Genomic DNA, 21,136 nt, shown 5'->3' with positions numbered 1-21,136 from the left:
AAACATTGAAACAGCTCCACCTGGTGCAGAGTTGCACAGAAGGTGCACAAGGGAATACCTGGAATGGAACCTGGATCAATGTCATCACGTTCTCTTCACCAAAAAGGGCAGGATTTGTTTGACGTGCGACTGTCCTTTAAGTGTGGGGCCGCTACCCAGTCGTTAGACAAAAAATTTTAAATATTTAACAAAAGTAATGAGAAGCAGCAAAGAAGCTACCATGGAGCATTGAATTAACAGCCATGAGTAGGTAGCTGCCATTATAGTGACATGTAGATCACAATATTGAACATGCCAGGGGATTGCGCAGAGGTTACAGCTGAGCTCAGCGGCAAGCGGTGCCATGCAGCCGTAATCTTGTAGCAAGAGGTGGGGTGTCACCACACTAGGCAGAGTGACCCTATGGAAGTGAATAGCACACTTCATACACTGGAATCACATTGTTAGAAAAGTGTTGTGTTACACTACATGAAGTCAAAGCAAAAAAGACACTCCACACATACACACAACTTGATCAATAACACATAGCTGACAACACCCTCATACCATCCACTCACTCATATCGGTGTCAGATATGACTCTCCCAAGCTTCCAACATGACTTGTGTGCTGAGGGGCCGTCTCCCGAGTGGGACACAATTGCAGCACAACACAGAGTGCTGTTGACATCAATGGCCATGGCGTACAGAGGCTGCTGGCGTCAGCAGTGTAAGGCACCAGCTCAGCAGCATCAGGCAGAAGCCCCTGCCCACTCATCAGCCCCAACCAGAGTCAACGAGGAGAGGCATGCCTACCTCACTATGCCATGTATGAAACCGTTTACAGTGTTTGCCCTCGGCTCCATGGCATGTCACCACCCGACCGCTTCACAAGAGTGTGGAGTTGGCCAGGCCCTAGCTGCCAGATTCTTGGCATTATGATGAGCTTCAAGAATTGTGTGTGCAGACTAATTCATGGAAATACGTTGAGTGGAGGTCCCATCTGTCTGGTCCTGGGTAGTGAAGTACACAAATCCAGCACTATGCTTTCTCACTATCACTGCCATCACCAAACCAGCCTCTCTCCACAATGATTCTGTATGTACCAAAAACTACTTTCTCTCCACATGAATATGTAATGAAATCATTCCACAAATAGAAGTGGGACTGATCTGTGAAGGGCACATTCCTCCTCTTGTTCACTGTCCAGTCTCAGTGTCGCTGACTCCATGACGAACAGCTTCCTCTGTGAAATGCTGGGCATGGAAAACATAGTGCAGAAACTTATGAAGAAACTTTACCTCCTGAGATAACTGCATTTCCTGAAGACAACTGTCTTGCAGACTCCTTATGCAGATCTCACAAGCCCAGTTTCACGTGTAATCTGTGATTTACAATTGTTGCACACTTTTTTCTTTTCATTTCAGTTTCTTCCAGATTAATGCTTAGCTTTCAGACACTACTTTTTTGGTCACACATTTGCACTGACATCCAACAAATATATCCAAAATGACAACAAATGAATGTAACATTAACAAAGATTTGTCACCCTTTGAGAAATTATGTAGATGTCAATGTAATTGGCAAAGATCACACAAGAAAAGAATGAAGACCTTTAACAGTTGAATGTTTTTCCTTAAACTGTTCCTTTAATGTGAAATTCTTTAACTTTCTATTTGTGAAATTTAAGTAAGTTTTGGTAGCCCTCTGATACAAATTAAGATATCTTCAGCAAGAATTGACAAATAAATTATTTTAAAATATTTATGTAACTGACCTGAAAACATATTGTAAAAATCAGCTGCATCCATTGATAAAATCGCATCAGGATTTGAAGCTGGCTTGCCTTTTCCTGCCGCCCCATTTCCATTCTTCAAGTCTATATGCCAAACACCTTCCTCAGCACCTATATATAAAAAAAAAAGACAGAAACTGCAGAAGTTACCTTTTTTTATACATAAAATGTCAATCAAAAGTTACAGAGAGGAATACGGCTGTAGCTTTACAGTGCCATAAGACATACTGTGCTAATGAGCTAAAGGCTGATATGAGTGTAGATTACCAAATTTTAACTTTGTATAATGCTGAGTAGAAAAGTCAATTTAGACTCAATGGACCTAAAATCAATAATCACAAAAGATCTTTTTCAATTAAATTTTAAATCATGCAGGGACAAAAAATAATGTATACAGTTCACAGACAATTCAGAATATGATGAATTTGACGTTAATAATTGATGCAGATATGATCAGTAAATGCGTGCATGTAGAAAAGAAATAAATCAGGATGGACAGTCTACAAAATGACCGTCTATGTTGTTTTGGGACATGATAAAGAAAATTGTACATTCTAAAAGTCACTAGTGACACAGCAAAGACAGGCTGTTCTACTGTGGCAAGTAGTCCCAAAATTTCCTATTCAGCGTGACATTTTATAGTACATGTTAAATGAATTACTTTTTTCAAATGGCAACTCTTTCATGAGTAACATTCAGAATCTCTTTCTAATAGTATGGGTTTTGAGTATGTAACAGAGTGCAAGCAGTGTAAGAGCTGCTGAAGCTGATCATTCCCATGATTAGGAAATATAATTTTGAACAACATATTTTATACAAGTCACAGCTGAAGTAGTTTCAGGTAGCAGAGTACATACACTGAGCTAGCTTATTTGGCTGACATGTGGAAGTAGACACTGGTAAATGTTGCTGGTAGGGCACAGGCATGTTAAAAACCACACGAGGCACCTTATCCTGCTTCCCAATAGGGCACTGTTAAGCAAGTGATGGAGGTATTCTTACATGGGAGCATGTTTACATGGGAGTAAACATACATAATCTCTCACATATTTAGTGGTAATACAGACAAGTGACATAAAATGGGATTAACATATAAAATCAGTATCAGAGAAAGTGAATGGATGTCTTAGATTTGTTGGGTTGAAGGTAAATGTAGTGCATCTGTAATGGAAATCAGACACGAAACACTAAGTGTGTCCAATTTTATATTATTTTTCTAGCATTTAGATTCCTTATCAAGTAGACATGATATCAAACATTGCCTAAATTCAGATACACACTGCTAATAACTGTAGAAAGTCTGACTAGCCCATATGAAAATTAAACGTTAGGGGCAAACAAATGGAAATCTTTGGAAGACAGGTGAATTAGTTCATGCAAAAAGCTGTTGGGTAGTAAATTATTTGAGAAAGATTAAACAACAGTTATGCTATCACCATCATGTATTTCATGTGAGGATCAAGAGAGATTAGAGCACATACACAGTAAATACACACAGACATTTTTCCCTCTCTAACGACATAAATCCAACAAGACAAAAAATTAATATCGGTATGACATAACCTCTGCTGTGCACAGTACAGTGACTTGTTGAGAATACATGTAGATGACTGACTGGTGAATGATATAGGAACGGACTACTGATTGATCATATGATGTGCACCTTCAGCAAGGCAAAGAACCCTTCTATTGCTTCTTATCTGTGTCATAATGGTTTGAGAAAAACAATGTAGGTGATAGCTATCCTCAATCCTATTGAGTAAATCTGGGATGCCACAGAGCAAGATGTATGAACTATCTGTGAGTTGAGGGCAGCAGCAAAGTGATCATTGATCACAATTCTTTCCCAATGCTTTCAATGTTTAGTGGAATCCACCACATTAACTAATTACTTATCTCTACGTCAATTGCTCTTGCTCATGCACATGCTCCTCCCCCCCCCCCCCCCCTCACGTTCTACTTATATTGTTCGACAATGACAATGAGGTACAGGAACAAGCAAGATTAGGATTTCATATTTTGTCAACAATGAGGTTAAGAGAGACAGAGCACGAGCTTGGATCGGGAAAGGGAAGGGAAGGAAAGGAAAGGAAAGGAAAAAAAACTGCCTGTGTTCTCTCAGAGGAAGGTGCATTAAGTGACTTACGGGAAATAGAGGAAATCTATATCTTTATGGCTGTACGGGAATTTGAACCAATGTCCTCCTGAATACAAGTCCTGTGCCTTATCACTGTGCCACCTTGCTTGATAACAGTGAGATCAAGGAATTTTTATAATATTGTCTCTGATGGAATCTCACACACACTGCACAAGATTCCCAAAACAGGAAGTGTCAGTCAAATGAGATAAAACTCAACATCAAGGGCACATAGTACCAGTTTGATTATCACTGACATATGGAGAAGATTAGCACTTTCTTGTTGGTGTTGACATCATGAAATACTTGTAGTAGTGAAGGGAAGTGCCTTTAACCAAAAACTAAAATCTGAAATAATGATGATAAGGACAATGATACTACTATGAAAATATTAGTCTCAGCTATAAAATCCAATGTTGTACCATCTCAAGAATTTGCAAATTGCATTATGAAACCACCACACAGGTGCAGTAAGGATAAAATCCTTCATTGACAACTAGTTTTGATCTCTCCGACATCATCTGACAGAATAATTATAAGTACAGAATTCAGTGTGTGTGAGTGTGTGTGTGTGTGTGTGTGTGTGTGTGTGTGTGTGTGCGCGCGCGCACATTTCCTGAATATAATATGTGACTGGCATCAGCAAACATTGATGAATCATATAAAATTTTTTGTGGTATCGTATTGACAGCAGAGTCGCTATACTTAATGCCCGTGGATTTCATGTATCAGTAATTCCTGAACCAATGATTTATGTCAGTCAGAATCTGATAGCTTGATCCAAACTAAGTGTCTATAAATTGTATAATACATACAGCAGCTTTTTGGTGGCTTCATGGAGACTTTTTCAAACACCACACAAATGTAGTGAGCAAACACACCACGGTCCCTGACTGCTGTACTATAAAAATGCTCACATTTAAGTTTATGAAATCTATATGTGAAATATATGCTGACTATACATAGCTACCATGTGTCATGTGCCCAAGTGCCTGACAGGTACTGCATACAAAATACCCCCTAAAAGTACATGGCAAAGATCTTTGTGATAGGTCTTTTGGTGAGAAAACTGTTTCCCCAACATTCTTCCACTATGTGACCACTACCTTTTCTCATCCTCAGATATACATGGACAGTCCATCATGCATTTCTACAAATAGTCTCAGCTTGGTATTTGACAAATGTATCTCAAATACATGATTTGCTTTAAAGGGTACAAATTGAATTACAACGCGACTGTCTCCCTAGGTATGACTATAACATGTTTACTTGCAGCAGCATAACGCAATGCAGCTGTACGTTTACTTTCTGCAAGCTCTTCAGAGTTTTGTCATTGTTCACTCATATTCTTCAACACACTACGAGTGTGCATCTGTTACTACTGTTGTCTGGTCTGTAATTGATGGGCAATCCCATTTGTGTGTGTGTGTGTGTGTGTGTGTGTGTGTGTGTGTGTGTGTGTGGAAAGAGCTACAAACGTGTAGTCAAGAAAACTTGACGTTGCTATCACACACTATCTGGCCAAAAGAATCTGGACACCTATTGGTGGGCATTAACATGGGATGTGTCCACCCTTCGCCTTTATGATGGCTTGAACTCTGCTGGGGACACTTTGAATGATGTGTCTAAGTCTGTGGAGGAGTGGCTGCCCATTCTTACTCTAAAGCCGAAACCAGATAAGGTGGTGATGTTAGACACTTGGATTTGTAGTGAAATCTATGTTCTAACTCATCTCAAAGGTTCAGGTCAGGACTCTGGGAGGCCAGCCCATTTCAGGAATGTCATTGTCCACAAACCACTGCCTCACAAATTGTGCTTTATGACAGGGTGGCATTGTCTTGCTGATTTACTCACTCATTGTCTCTAAACTGTTCTTCTGATGTATGCAGCAGACAACACTGCAAAATGTATTCATATCTTTCTGCATCTAGTATTTTCTTAAATGCAATAAGGGGATCTCATCCTAACCACAAAAGACACCCCCACACTAACACCATCACCTCTGTACTTCACAGCTGGCACTACACATTATGACAGGTGACATTCTCCGACATTCAGCCACACCCAGGTCCTTCCATCAGATTGCCACACAGGGTATAGCATGATTCATCACTGCAAATAATGCATTTCCAGTTATCCACTGCCCATAGGCATCACTCTTTACACCTGCCTCCAGCATCACTTAAACATTGACTACAGAATTTCTTGGCTTATGAGGAGCTTTTTGACCACAGAACCCCATACTTTTTTTTTTTTTTTTTTTTTACAACCAACTTCCACAATGCTCGATGGTCCCTGTCCACCAGTACATGAGGTTCGCCTAGTTTCAGTTTACCTGTGGTGGTTCCTTTGCATTTCCACTTCACAATCACATTGACAGTTGATTTGGGCAGCATTAAAAGGGTTGAAATGTCACTGATGGATTTGTTGCTCAAGTGACATTTAACAATTAGTCCACATTCAAAGTCACTAATCTCTCCTGACCGAACCATTCTGCTGTTACTGCTTCTCTACAGATCTACTGACAACATAATACTTCCTGCCTCATTTTATACTGGCGGGTCTGCCTCTTGTGGCATCTAGTGATCAATTCCACAGTATGTGTTACATACGGGTGTGCAGTTACTTTTGATCTCTCCGCGCAAACCTCACCTTTTCCTCCTTGTAATATGGGAAGGGATTATATGATCTGATCTCTGTAGCACAAATCAACAACAAACTGGCCTTGCAATATTCTGTTCAGTGGTAATGTGGGAGTCTCTAATGTGTTTGGGGAGAAATGCACGAAGAGTTCAAATCAAGCTGTATTAACAGTACAAAATGGGAAAAGCATTATAAGTCAGTTCCCTTGTTTACATTTTGGAGGTGGAAATGCTATTAAAGATAAAGTGAGAGTTTTGAAATGTTTGTACAGCTCAAGAGATGAATAAGAATGTACTTAGTAAATGATTAAAATAATGGCATTCTGGAAATAATGCCAGATGAGGCATATAAAGCAATATGCTGCTGAGAGATGATGGTTCAATTGAAATTAATAAAGCTGGATGGAAATTATTACAAAAGAAACTTGCAAAATTATTCACAGAACATTTGAAAAAGATGACAATTGCTTCACAATAAAGGAGACAGACATGACATAAAAGAACTATGGATCTATCCACCTCTCAGTAATGTACAAAACATTCAGTAAAGACATTACCATGACTATAGAAAAAACTGGATTTCAAACATAGAAACAGGTTGACTTCAGAAGGTTATAAAATGGAGTAATGAGTTTTAATTACCAATTTGCCTTAATGTAAAGTTTAAAGAAAGCCATTTCATCAAAATCCATACTAACTGGCCTTTAGAAACTATGCCTTGCTTTAACATACTGTGGCATTCAAAGATTTGTGTAGGTAACTAGCTGTAGCTGTATACATGTAAATTTATTCTTGACTGGTTTCGGTTATTTCAACCACAACCAATTGAAAGAAAAATTATGACATCTGTTGGATCAAAAATGCATATTGCTCATAGAGATACGTTAATATACCAATTGTATTATACACTAAGGTGACAAAATTCATGGGGATAGCAATATGCACATATACAGATGGCGATAGTATCACATACACTTGGTATAAAAAGGGCAGTGCATTGGCAGAGCTGTCATTTGTATCAGGTGATCCATGTAAAAAGGTTTCCAATGTGATCATGGCTGCATGTTGAGAATTAACAGGTTCTGAATGTGGAATGGTAGTTGGAGCTAGATGCAAGGGGCATCCCATTTCGGAAATTGTTTGGGAGTTCAATATTCCAGCATCAACAGTGTAAAGGGTGTGCCGAGAATACCAAATTTCAGCCATTACCTATCACCACAGATAACACAGTGCCCTATGCCTTCTAATGACCGAGAGCAGCGGCATTTACATAGAGCTGTCAGTGCTAACAAACAAGCAAGACTGCACGAAATAATGACAGAAATCAATGTGGGACATATGACTAACACATCCGTTAGGACAGTGTGGCAAAATTTGGTGTTTATGGGCTATGGCAGCAGATGACTAATGCAAGTGCCTTTGCTAACAGCACGACACAATCTGCAGTGCCTCTCCTGGGCTCATAACCATATCTGCTGGAGCCTAGATGACTGGAAAACTGTGGTCTGGTCAGTTGAGTCCCCATTTCAGTTGGTAAGAGCTGATGCTACGGTTCAAGTGTGGTGCAGACCCCACAAAGCCATGGACCCAAATTATCAACAAGGCACTGTGTAAGCTGATGGTGGCTCGTTATGGTGTGGGCTGTGTTTACACGGAAAGGACTGGGTACTCTGTTCCAACTGAACTGATGATTGACTAGAAATGGTTATGTTCGACTACTTGGAGACCATTTGCAGCCATTCGCGGACTTCATGTTTCCAAACAACGATGTCATGTCAGTGGGCCACAACTCTTCATGATTGGTTTGAAGAACATTCTGGACAATTCAAGTGAATGATCTGACCACCCAGATCGCCCAACATGAATCCCATCAAACAATTATGGGACATAATCATGAGATCAGTTTGTGCACAACATCCTGCACTGGCAACGCTTTCACAATTACGGTTGGCTAGAGAGGCAGCAGGGCTCAATATTTCTGCAGGGGACATCCATGTCACATCAAGCTGCTTGACTACAATGGGCAAAAGGAGGTCTGACAGGATATTAGGAGTTCCCAGTACTTTTGTCACCTCAGGGCAGTTTTTCTTCCAGTGGATGATGGTTGAAATAACCAAAATCAGTCAGGAATAAATTTAAATATATACAGTTGATGGAAAAAATGCTTTTCTATAAATATTTTAATATTGTAAAGAATGTTTATGACAATGTTACATCTTGCACTACAATTTATAAGGATAGTGGAACATTCACAATTGAAATATCAGTCAGGCAAGTTTCCATAGCACCAGAACTATTTTCAGCAGTCCTAGATAAAGTCATTTGATCCATAACCTGGAAAAAGGAAGAAGGAATAAAATTTACTGGAACATACCAGAATGACATTTGTTTTGCTAATGAGCTTTTTCTGTTTGGCTCTAGTGCAAATAAATTCAATAAGAATTGAACTTTATAGTCAAAGTTTGAAAATAGGCCTGAATATCAATTACAAGACGAAAATAATGTCTAATAATCAAACCAAAAACAAAACTGAACAAACTAATGGCAAACTAGGGCAATTGAAGACAATGACTGGCTGGACGGCAAAAGAAATTAACAGAACAGTATTAATTATTTAAATAAAACTGAATTTTTAACATAGCACAATTTTAGACCAAACTAAGAAGTATAAAATAATTTCTCCTAGTCCTCTACTGCAACTACAAAGAGGAGGCTCATCATGGAGTTAAAAAAAACCCGGATCAACCTAGCATCACCAACACAAAGATGGCAAGGACAGTAGATTCCCACCGGGAGAGGCAGAGGGAAGAACACCACAGTGGTGGGAGTCTCCTTGATTGCACAAACTTTATTAGACAGGAGGTAGCCCCCAGGAGTCAGTGCACAACTGAGCAAAAAGGGATTTGGCATAAAGCTGCAAATCTCAGTAAATACCCCCACACATGACAGGCAAGAGATGGTGTCTTGTGCCAGTGAAAGACATGAAGGTATACCCCATGTGATTGGTGAATTTAGAGTCATTGGTACAAAAAACAGTGGCCTCCTCAAACTCTCATAAGAGTGATGGAACAAACAATGGAAAACCATTGAAGCAAGGGAGGTTTTTGGACCTCAGAAGAGATCCATCTGAATCCAGGTCTGAGGAACTAACCAAGGAGGGGTGGTCAGAAAAGAAAGCAGGGAAGAGGACAAGGTGGGGAGATGGAAACTGGCAGAGAGAAGCAGAGGGGTGAGCAGGGGAAGGGCTGGTAGTGATGGCATAGGAAACCAGCAGTTGGGACCACTGAACTGAAAGGGAGGGATCACAGCATCAACCAGAAGACTATCAACAGGGCTAGTGCGAAAGGCACCAGTGACTAGAGATATATCACAATGATGAATCGCGTCCAAGATGAGCAGCATGGAAGGGGTAGCTGATATATAAACTTAACAAACATAATCCAGACAAGACAGAACTAATGCCTGATAAAGGTAGAGAAGGGTCAAGTGATCCGCACCCCAAGAAGTGAGCGCAAGGAAGCAGAGGACACTGAGTTTATGAAAGCAGCCAACATTCAGAAGGCGAATATGTGCAACCAAGTAAGCTTGTTGTCAAAAAAGAAGACCCAGAAACAGAAGTCGGGGACCGCAGTCAGGTACTGGGCATCAGGTAGAGCTCTGGATCAGGATGGACCATAGTACAACAACAGAAACATGCTACCCTCAACTTATGGAGAGAGAACTGAAAACCGTGTGAGAATGTCCTCGAGGAAGTGCGCTGGATGGCACCCCGGAGCTGTCACTCCGCAGGGACCACCAGGTGAGAACAAGCTAAAATACAGAAATCATCCACACAGAAAGCAGGGGTGACCAATGGTCTAGTGGAAGCCACAAATCAATTAACAGTGATGAGAAAAAGAAGGAAACTTATTACAGAGCCCTGTGGAATGCCATTCTCCTGAGTCTGGAGAGCTGAGAATGGTTCCAACCCAAACTGGCAATAAAAATCAGGAGGGGGAGCCCCAAATACCCCACTCATGGAATGCAAGTAGAATGTGATGGTACCAAGCTGTGTCGTTGGCCTTAAGATCAAAGAAAACTGCGACAAGATGGTGACACTGAGAAAATGTCTGCCGAATTGGGTTTCCTATCGAAACAGATAACTGATTGGTGACTGCACCTCCCAGAAGCTGCAGTGGTAAGGAGATAAAAAAATCTGGAGATTCGAGGACCCAACTGAGCCAACAAGCCATCATCTATTCAAGTAACTTGCAGGGGACATTGGTCAGACCTACTGGCTGGTACCTATCAAGGAACAACGGATCTTTGCTGGGCTTAAGACCAGGAACCACAATACTCTCTCTCCATTGAGCCAAATATGGTTAAATATGTGGAGGGGATATTGTCATTGTGGAGGACTGAAGTGTTGAAGCAATTGGCTATGGATGGAATCAGGCCCATGGGCCGAATGGTGAATGGAAGAGAGGTCCTGAAGGAGTTCCCATTCAGTAAAAGGTTCAATATAGGATTCCACCTGACAAGGGGTAAAATATAAGTGGGGAGCTTCAGCCTCTGTTTCCGGAGGAGAAAGGTGGCTGGATAGGAGGCTGACACTAATGCTGTTGCAAAATGGGTCACGAGGTGTTCCTTGAGAAGTGATGGATTCTTCCAAAGGCCATCTTGAAGTGCAAAGCTCAGAAAAGAAGACTACCACTGACAACCTTTGAGGGTGCGGAGACATAAAAAAAAGAGTCAGTTTTATACTGTTTAATCTAAGGTCAAGACAACTTACCTTTCACTTCAAATTGGAAAACTGCATTCGTTTTAGAAACTAGTTCTGGCCCCATACTGTGACGAATTGCATTAAAAATTTTTTCTATTTGGCCGCCTTTCTGTGTTGAAACAGATAATTTATGTCCACCTTCTTCTGGGTTGTAGTCCAAGAAAAAGTCCGGCATTAAATTATCATTATTTGCTGGAAAAAAAAAGACACGTTACAAACAACACAAATGAAAGGAACACATTTTACTACTTTTATTAATTCTGTTGGGTCTCCCAAACTTATATACATCTCCAACATAAAACTGAACATAAATACTGCTCTCAAGCATTCAAGAATTGTTGCATCTCCATTTATTTCAGAACTGATTCTCAGAAGGTACCATGCAGTAACCACTTAAGCCTGTGTCAGAAGAGGCTCAAAGCCTATAAAAGTTCGCACACCATATCACTGAACATTAGTTCACCAAACAAGACAGTATGGATGCTGTTTTTTGATGATATGCCATGCCTCTTTTACATACAGGATGCAGTGAACCATCATTAAAAAGAGGACTATTTTTTGCAAGTCAATATACTTGAGTCACAGTCAAAACTTGTTGGGCAATACAGGACAGCACCATCAAATTGGGCACATATGCATTAATTGAGTGAAGTAATTTACAATATTAATTCTAACATAGAGGCATATAACTAACAGCATGTAACAGCAGAACTATAATCAGGCCTCAGCAACAGCCTGTCAGCTGGTCACTACTACCGATACTGAAACCTCAGTAGAAATAGCCATATCTGTGCCAGCCATTTCCAGGAGCCATTGGCCAAGTCTGCGACACTGACCATCTGCCACACGACAACAGCTAGACTCTGGTCAGTGGAATCTGTTCCACATTTCCAAGGGACACAGAAACATAGTCTCTTCCACAGTGTCGGCCCTGGGCAGTTGTATTCAAATGTCCAGGTCCAGCCTGGGCCATATGATGACACACAGCCCACAGCAGTCATTGCTGTAATTATGATGCAGCCCCAGCCACCTCATCTGGGCTGTGAGCTAAGGACCGCTGTCGGCCTGAGGCCGGGCAGCGAGAGCACTCTCTCTGCTGCCCCCTCACGGTTCAGGCCGCACAGTGAGTTCCAGCCAGATCCGCACTGTGGGGGACCACTGCCACCCAACGCCAATCCTCTGCCTCTAGTTCCGTGTTCATCACCCATCTAACCCCACTGTGTATGTGTGCCTAGCCCTGGCTACTGGCTGCCTTTTTACTGCCCCATCACCACATCTCGTGCTGCCGGCATGTCCGTACCGTCTTGCTCGGGTCCAAGGGACACCACCACTCCCTACTGCAGATACAATCCTATGGATTCGTGTACAATTATAACGAGGAGTTTTGGCAACAGATTGGCTGCCTACATCACCTTCCTCTCCGCCCACCACCAGCAGGGAGCCACTCGTGCACACCTTCCCATTATACCGCAATATATTAATGAGTTTTACAGCCCGTGAAACATTGTATGATAATATTAACTACTATAATAGCATTCGTGAAATCTTCTCGGGTGATCAGCCGAGTAAAGGCGTCGTCTTCTCGCAACGTTTCGAAGGGTTTCGTACCCATCATCTTCAAGCGAAGTGTCGAGATGCTGTGTTGCGCGGTCCTATAAAGGCTCCTGGACCAGTGACTGATTCCGGGCGCCGACCAATCAGGTACCTGCGGAATCGGCCGCCGCGCCAGTGGTGGGGGGTTCGCGGCGCGGACCGGGCGTCGAGTCCCTGCCGGTTCCTAATACGTCTGTGGCCGCTACCGTCTTTGTGTCGGAGCGTTCTCTTCTAATTTTAGTTATTGCGGGATTCCAAGCTGTACTAAGTTGGAAACCAGTGTCTCGATTGATCAGGTTGCTGTTCAACCTAATTTCTACAGCCTCTTTGAAAACTGAATCCCAAAATCCTTTAGCGTCACACAGCTTCTTCGTACCCTCAAAGAGGAAGGTGTGTCCTTCGTTAAGACTATGTTCCGCTACCGTCGATTTTTCTGTCTGACCAAGGCGTACATTTCTAATGTGTTCCGAGCGCCTCTGCGTGATGCAGCGCTGCGTTTGTCCGATGTATTTCGTACCACATTCACATTCAATACTGTATACGCCCGGAGTCTGCAGTCCTAGGTGGTCTTTGACTGAGCCAAGTATGTCCTTAATTTTACTTGGGGCATGAAAAATTGTCTTGATGTTGTGTTTCTCCAGAATGCGGGCAATCTTGGCTGTTGGCGGTCCCACGTATGGTAGAAATGCCAGGCATCTGGTCTCATCTTCTTCTTCTGGTGTGTCTACCTTCCTGCTCTTGTGTAGGGCGCGCGAGATTTGCGTCTCATTATAACCGTTGCTGCAGAAGGTCTTCCTTAGGTGTTGTAACTCTGCAGGTAGGCTGTCATCATCACAGATAGACTTGGCCCTGTGCACAAGTGTGTTAAGCACTGAGTTGCGTTGTGCTGGGTGGTGGCAACTCTGTGCATGAAGGTATAAATCCGTATGTGTCTTCTTCCTATACACAGCGTGACCCAAGGTGCCATCAGGGTGCCTCTTGATTAGAATGTCAAGGAAGGGCAAGCTTCCGTTTTCTTCCACCTCCATGGTGAATTGTATGTTGCTGTGTATGCTGTTGAGATGTCGCAGGAAGTCTTGCAGGTTCTCTCTGCCATGTGGCCACACGACAAAAGTGTCATCCACATATCTGTAAAAGGCTTTAGGTTTCAATGGGGCGGTGTCCAGGGCTATGTCTTCAAAGTGCTCCATGTAAAGATTAGCGATGCCTGGAGCTAAGGGGGCCCCATGGCTACACCATCCACTTGTTCATAAAATTTACCTCCACACTTGAAGTAGGTGTTTGTTAACACATGCCGGAACAGCCTTATTGTGTCCTCACTAAAGCGTGTTTCGAGCAGCGCTAGGGAGTCTTCCAGCGGTACTCGTGTGAAGAGTGAGGTGACGTCAAAGCTGACAAGAAGATCTTCTTTATCCAGGCGAAAGCCTTGTAGTACCTTCACAAACTCCGCCGAGTTCTTGACATGGTGCTCACAGTGACCCACGATCGGTTTGAGCAGTTGTGCTAGGTACTTGGGTCACGCTGTGTATAGGAAGAAGACACATACGGATTTATACCTTCATGCACAGAGTTGCCACCACCCAGCACAACGCAACTCAGTGCTTAACACACTTGTGCACAGGGCCAAGTCTATCTGTGATGATGACAGCCTACCTGCAGAGTTACAACACCTAAGGAAGACCTTCCGCAGCAACGGTTATAATGAGACGCAAATCTCGCGCGCCCTACACAAGAGCAGGAAGGTAGACACACCAGAAGAAGAAGATGAGACCAGATGCCTGGCATTTCTACCATACGCGGGACCGCCAACAGCCAAGATTGCCCGCATTCTGGAGAAACACAACATCAAGACAATTTTTCATGCCCCAAGTAAAATTAAGGACATACTTGGCTCAGTCAAAGACCACCTAGGACTGCAGACTCCGGGCGTATACAGTATTGAATGTGAATGTGGTACGAAATACATCGGACAAACGCAGCGCTGCATCACGCAGAGGCGCTCGGAACACATTAGAAATGTACGCCTTGGTCAGACAGAAAAATCGACGGTAGCGGAACATAGCCTTAACGAAGGACACACCTTCCTCTTTGAGGGTACGAAGAAGCTGTGTGACGCTAAAGGATTTTGGGATTCAGTTTTCAAAGAGGCTGTAGAAATTAGGTTGAACAGCAACCTGATCAATCGAGACACTGGTTTCCAACTTAGTACAGCTTGGAATCCCGCAATAACTAAAATTAGAAGAGAACGCTCCGGCACGAAGACGGTAGCGGCCACAGACGTATTAGGAACCGGCAGGGACTCGACGCCCGGTCCGCGCCGCGAACCCCCCACCACTGGCGCGGCGGCCGATTCCGCAGGTACCTGATTGGTCGGCGCCCGGAATCAGTCACTGGTCCAGGAGCCTTTATAGGACCGCGCAACACAGCATCTCGACACTTCGCTTGAAGATGATGGGTACGAAACCCTTCGAAACGTTGCGAGAAGATGACGCCTTTACTCGGCTAATCACCCGAGAAGATTTCACGAATGGAATACGCCGAGAAAGTCTCAAATCACATTTAACATACCTCTACGGGGAGGATATCCATCGCAGCTACCAGATGCTACAGAAACTACGACTCAAGACGGGCAAGCTGCTTAGCAGACTGGCCTTCTTACAACGGTGTCGAGATAAAGAAGTGTTGCCGAAATTTGCCAACTTGCGACACCGTTAGCACGACAAGATCCAGACGCATACTACAACGAGCCGGTGCGGCCCTGGTGCGCGAACACATACGGGTCACCAGGCAGGAGTTAGATAAGAACGCAAGGATGCTGCTTACTCAACACCTTCGATTGGCATCCTATCTCCCACCACACACATGGGAGTGGATCGACGGAAACACATATGCAAGCAGTGAGATCCACAAGAGAAAAGCCACGGAAAAACAATGTGGCAAGTTCACCAGACTGTCTGGAGCCCGGCAACATGCCGACCACACAACCAATGCCAAGACTGTCATCAATCTGGCAGGCAAAGAACTGGACGAGACCACAATATCAGTGCTGTCGAGAGGACTTAACTTTGCTCCAGTACCCAGGACACTACCTAAGCGAGACATTATCAGCAGCATCGAGCAAGCCGTGCGCGGCCTCCCTACGGAGGCAGCTGAGGAAGTTAGGAGAGAGACGTGCAGGGTCCTGGAGAAGGCAAAAATGCCCAAGAACAACATAACGTCTGCTGAATGGAAAGCTCTTAAGGCCCTACGTGAGGATGAAGACACTGTCGTTCTAGCTGCTGACAAAGGTAATGCCACGGTGATACTGAGGAAAGAAGATTATTGGCAGAAGATAAACTCACTGCTACAAGATACTGCCTACAAGCAACTGGACAAGGACACGACAGCTTCCGTGACTCGCAAGACCATCGCCTTGCTCAATGACTCTGGACTGGAAAAGGACGTCATCAGGAAGCTGTACCCCAGAGCACCGGCACCACCACGGCTATATGGGCTCCCTAAGATCCACAAAGACGGAGTTCCATTGCGACCCATAGTGAGCACCATCAACTCACCGACATATGGTTTAGCCAAGTACCTAGCACAACTGCTCAAACCGATCGTGGGTCACTGTGAGCACCATGTCAAGAACTCGGCGGAGTTTGTGAAGGTACTACAAGGCTTTCGCCTGGATAAAGAAGATCTTCTTGTCAGCTTTGACGTCACCTCACTCTTCACACGAGTACCGCTGGATGACTCCCTAGCGCTGCTCGAAGCACGCTTTAGTGAGGACACAATAAGGCTGTTCCGGCATGTGTTAACAAACACCTACTTCAAGTATGGAGGCAAATTTTATGAACAAGTGGATGGTGTAGCCATGGGGTCCCCCTTAGCTCCAGGCATCGCTAATCTTTACATGGAGCACTTTGAAGACATAGCCCTGGACACCGCCCCATTGAAACCTAAAACCTTTTACAGATATGTGGATGACACTTTTGTCGTGTGGCCACATGGCAGAGAGAACCTGCAAGACTTCCTGCGACATCTCAACAGCATACACAGCAACATACAATTCACCATGGAGGTGGAAGAAAACGGAAGCTTGCCCTTCCTTGACATTCTAATCAAGAGGCACCCTGATGGCACCTTGGGTCACGCTGTGTATAGGAAGAAGACACATACGGATTTATACCTTCATGCACAGAGTTGCCACCACCCAGCACAACGCAACTCAGTGCTTAACACACTTGTGCACAGGGCCAAGTCTATCTGTGATGATGACAGCCTACCTGCAGAGTTACAACACCTAAGGAAGACCTTCCGCAGCAACGGTTATAATGAGACGCAAATCTCGCGCGCCCTACACAAGAGCAGGAAGGTAGACACACCAGAAGAAGAAGATGAGACCAGATGCCTGGCATTTCTACCATACGCGGGACCGCCAACAGCCAAGATTGCCCGCATTCTGGAGAAACACAACATCAAGACAATTTTTCATGCCCCAAGTAAAATTAAGGACATACTTGGCTCAGTCAAAGACCACCTAGGACTGCAGACTCCGGGCGTATACAGTATTGAATGTGAATGTGGTACGAAATACATCGGACAAACGCAGCGCTGCATCACGCAGAGGCGCTCGGAACACATTAGAAATGTACGCCTTGGTCAGACAGAAAAATCGGCGGTAGCGGAACATAGCCTTAACGAAGGACACACCTTCCTCTTTGAGGGTACGAAGAAGCTGTGTGACGCTAAAGGATTTTGGGATTCAGTTTTCAAAGAGGCTTTAGAAATTAGGTTGAACAGCAACCTGATCAATCGAGACACTGGTTTCCAACTTAGTACAGCTTGGAATCCCGCAATAACTAAAATTAGAAGAGAATGCTCCGGGACGAAGACGGTAGCGGCCACAGACGTATTAGGAACCGGCAGGGACTCGACGCCCGGTCCGCGCCGCGAACCCCCCACCACTGGCGCGGCGGCCGATTCCGCAGGTACCTGATTGGTCGGCGCCCGGAATCAGTCACTGGTCCAGGAGCCTTTATAGGACCGCGCAACACAGCATCTCGACACTTCGCTTGAAGATGATGGGTACGAAACCCTTCGAAACGTTGCGAGAAGACGACGCCTTTACTCGGCTGATCACCCGAGAAGATTTCACGAATGGAATACGCCGAGAAAGTCTCAAATCACACTATAATAGCAGTAAACAAGTACATACTAGTGATGTACTGAGAGAGAGAGAGAGAGAGAGAGAGAGAGAGAGAGAGAGAGAGAGAGAGTGAGAGTGTGTGTGTGTGTGTGTGTGTGTGTGTGTGTGTGTGTGTGTACAAAGCTACTGAATTTTGCAAGCTTTCGCTGATATATTAACAGACTGTGTGTCATACCACAACTCAATTTGACCCTTTACTTTTGCAGGCAATCCTCTTAATGAGCTACCCATGCAAGACTTGTGATATCCTTCATAGCTTCATTTCTGCCAGTAATTAATCTTATTTTCCAAAATTCCCAGAAGCACTCATACAAAGTGTGTTGGATTAAAACCCACTGAGGAAAGGAGATTGTTGAGAAAATCCTATAGCCTTCTAGGATGAATTTTTCACTCAGCAACATACTGTACTCCGTTTAGAAACTTTAACAGATATTTCTCTGCAGTATCCTTATTTCAAGGAGTGCTAGTGCTGTACGGGATGCCAGAAAGCCTTTGCGACATTTAAGAAATATGAGACAGCCAATGACAGAGTTGGAGCTTTGAAAGCATGTTGTGAATTAAGCCCGGGTAGCTTAGTCAGTGTGGTGGTTTGGATCCTTTTATTTAGGATTGTTCAGTCAGAGTTTGAATTCACAGATATGTTCAACAAACTATAGCGAGGAATGCTAAAATGAAGACATTGACCACTGTTGCTAGGAACTACTCATAATTTCCAGATGTTACCTTCTCAGAAGAGCCAAACAAGATATCACTACGTACTACATAGAAATTGCATGACCATGATGTTGAAAGCAGAGAAATTCTACTCATACATAAGTAAACAGATAGTTCTTTCTGCATATCATTAACAAGTGATAACGATGTACCATTCATTACAATTCATAAACTGGCTAGCCAAGTAAAAATGCACATTCAGAGAATACAAGCTTCATTTGTAGAAGAAAAGGGGAAAGAATTCGCTGTAGCAGTATAGAGTTGGGGGGGAGTGAAGGAACCAAATGAAGTGGTGCACTGGTTTGCACATTGGAGTTTTATTCTGAAAGAGTGAGATTTAAATCTCTGTTCAGCTAACCAGTTCTAGGTTTTATATGGTATATCTAAATCGTGTAAGGAAAATGCCATGATGATTCCTTTGAAAAGGCACAACTAATTTCCTTCCCCATTCTTGTTAAGCCAAACATGTGTTCCTTCTCCAATGACTTTGCTGGCAACATAATATTAAACTCTAATCTTCTGTCGTCTCAGGAGTCAAAGAAAAATCTCAATTCTAATATTAGTGCAACACTTTTACAGGAGTAGTAACTTCCTTTCTATTATATTTCTAGTATCAGATGTCCAACATTTAACATAAATATCTCTGTTGAAAAGAATGTAATCAATGCTTGCAACATACAAATGCATACCTTCACATAAATACCATAACATGTAATAAGGAAAATTAGCAAAACTGTAAATGTTTTAACACTATTAAAAAGATTTTAAAATTAAGTTGTTGAAACTGATGTGTTTCACTTACCTGGATCAACAGCATATTGTTTAAAATCTTGAATGCCACATTCTCTTAAAATGTCTTCATCAATTATAAAGTTCCCTGTAAAGGTTTTTGGGTCTTTTGTCATTATTGCATAAGCAGCATCTGCAACAATTTCTGGTTTCCGTGAGTAGCTTCCTGATTCTGGGCCACTTAGCATCTCAATAGCAGCAGTATGAATTGCTGGAACAAAGTTATTCGGCAATTTGTAAAGCACTTTAAAACTCATGAACAGTTTTATGTTTATGTTTGCTTGTAAAATTTCTCAAAATAATCAGAAACTTAAATCTGTAGCAGAAATGTTGAGTCATCAACACACACACCTGGACCCCTATATTGTGCAGGCCTGACACACAATTGTCATCATGGCTTAGATAAAGAATGATTTTCGAACAACACAATAAAAAAATGTGATTTAGTGGACTGAGTCAAACACAGAGCATTCGGAATAAGACTTCAGGTTAGTGTAGTCAGCAATGGAAATTCCCTACAAATTGATACTATGTGCTGGAACAGTGCTCAAATCAATATCTTCAGTTTCATGCACATTATTCTTACCAACTGGACACCAAAGTACATATGTAATCCTGACTCAGTACCAGAGATGCTGTCAGATTGACTGTTGCTCAAATAGCTTAATTGCTCGCAAAAAGCAGGAAATCTGTGTTTGGGGTCTGGTATTACAAATTTCCAATTGTCACAGCATGTTCATTAATTATTTTATTTACAGAATGAAAACATTTGACATCTAAGACACTGATTAAGCAGAATGTGTTGATCATTTGTTATGCCACAGCTTCGACAGTTTTTATTTCGAAAATGATGAGAAATTTGATTTTTGGTTAATTTGTTGCAACAGCTGAGAATTGATTGTAATCCTGAAAATGAATTTTAATTTAGTGAAACTATTTCATATTTTCTCTAAATTTGCAATTCATTAGGTCTGATACCACTGTTGCACACAGGGTGAAAAGATGGAAGTACCTTAGAGCTGGTAAGCTAGGACACGAGGTCCTGGCGTTGAAGCCACTGGACATTTAGAACAACAATTTATTAACAAACCAAGTTACAAACAATTTGTCACTGAGCAACAGTTACTTTAGAAACTTTCCCCTAAGTTAACTTTACGAGGCCTACCCCACTGCAGCAATTACTTTTGTTAAAATTAACATATAATGTATAAACTTATGGGCACTAGCCCGCAAACTATTTTTTTTAACAACAAACTATTTTTTTTTAACACCAGCTAAGAACTATGGAGACTACCCCACTGCAGCAATTACTCTGTTACGCAACATATGCTGAATATTAAACACTTTAAAATATTAAGACTTTCCTCAATATGCAATTTACAGGCACTAGCCCACAACAGCAATTACTCTTTCTTGAAAAGAATGTATTGAAATTTCAATGATTTTACAATCAGCAGTTCATTAGAGCAGTTGCCTTCGAAGAACGAACTGGTATATACACTTCATGCAAACTGTCCGACCATTAACAGTGTATGA

At 42.6% G+C, this 21,136-nt stretch overlaps 1 protein-coding gene across 2 annotated transcripts in view; it reads right to left on the bottom strand.

Moving 5' to 3' along the window:
* The window catches only part of LOC124721438 (hydroxysteroid dehydrogenase-like protein 2), a 50,524-nt gene that overhangs the window by 1,227 nt on the left and 28,161 nt on the right, over nt 1-21,136 (bottom strand). For both annotated transcript variants that reach the window (XM_047246415.1, XM_047246416.1), the window contains exons 5-7: nt 19,614-19,811; nt 11,323-11,505; nt 1,755-1,883 (exon numbers count right to left, since the gene is read on the bottom strand). In XM_047246415.1, coding sequence (XP_047102371.1) covers nt 1,755-1,883; nt 11,323-11,505; nt 19,614-19,811 — 510 coding nt within the window. The remainder of the gene's footprint in view (nt 1-1,754; nt 1,884-11,322; nt 11,506-19,613; nt 19,812-21,136) is intronic.

This window comes from Schistocerca piceifrons, chromosome X (assembly GCF_021461385.2).
Source record: "Schistocerca piceifrons isolate TAMUIC-IGC-003096 chromosome X, iqSchPice1.1, whole genome shotgun sequence".
Taxonomy (NCBI): domain Eukaryota; kingdom Metazoa; phylum Arthropoda; class Insecta; order Orthoptera; family Acrididae; genus Schistocerca; species Schistocerca piceifrons.
This window is presented reverse-complemented; position numbering and strand designations above follow the sequence as displayed.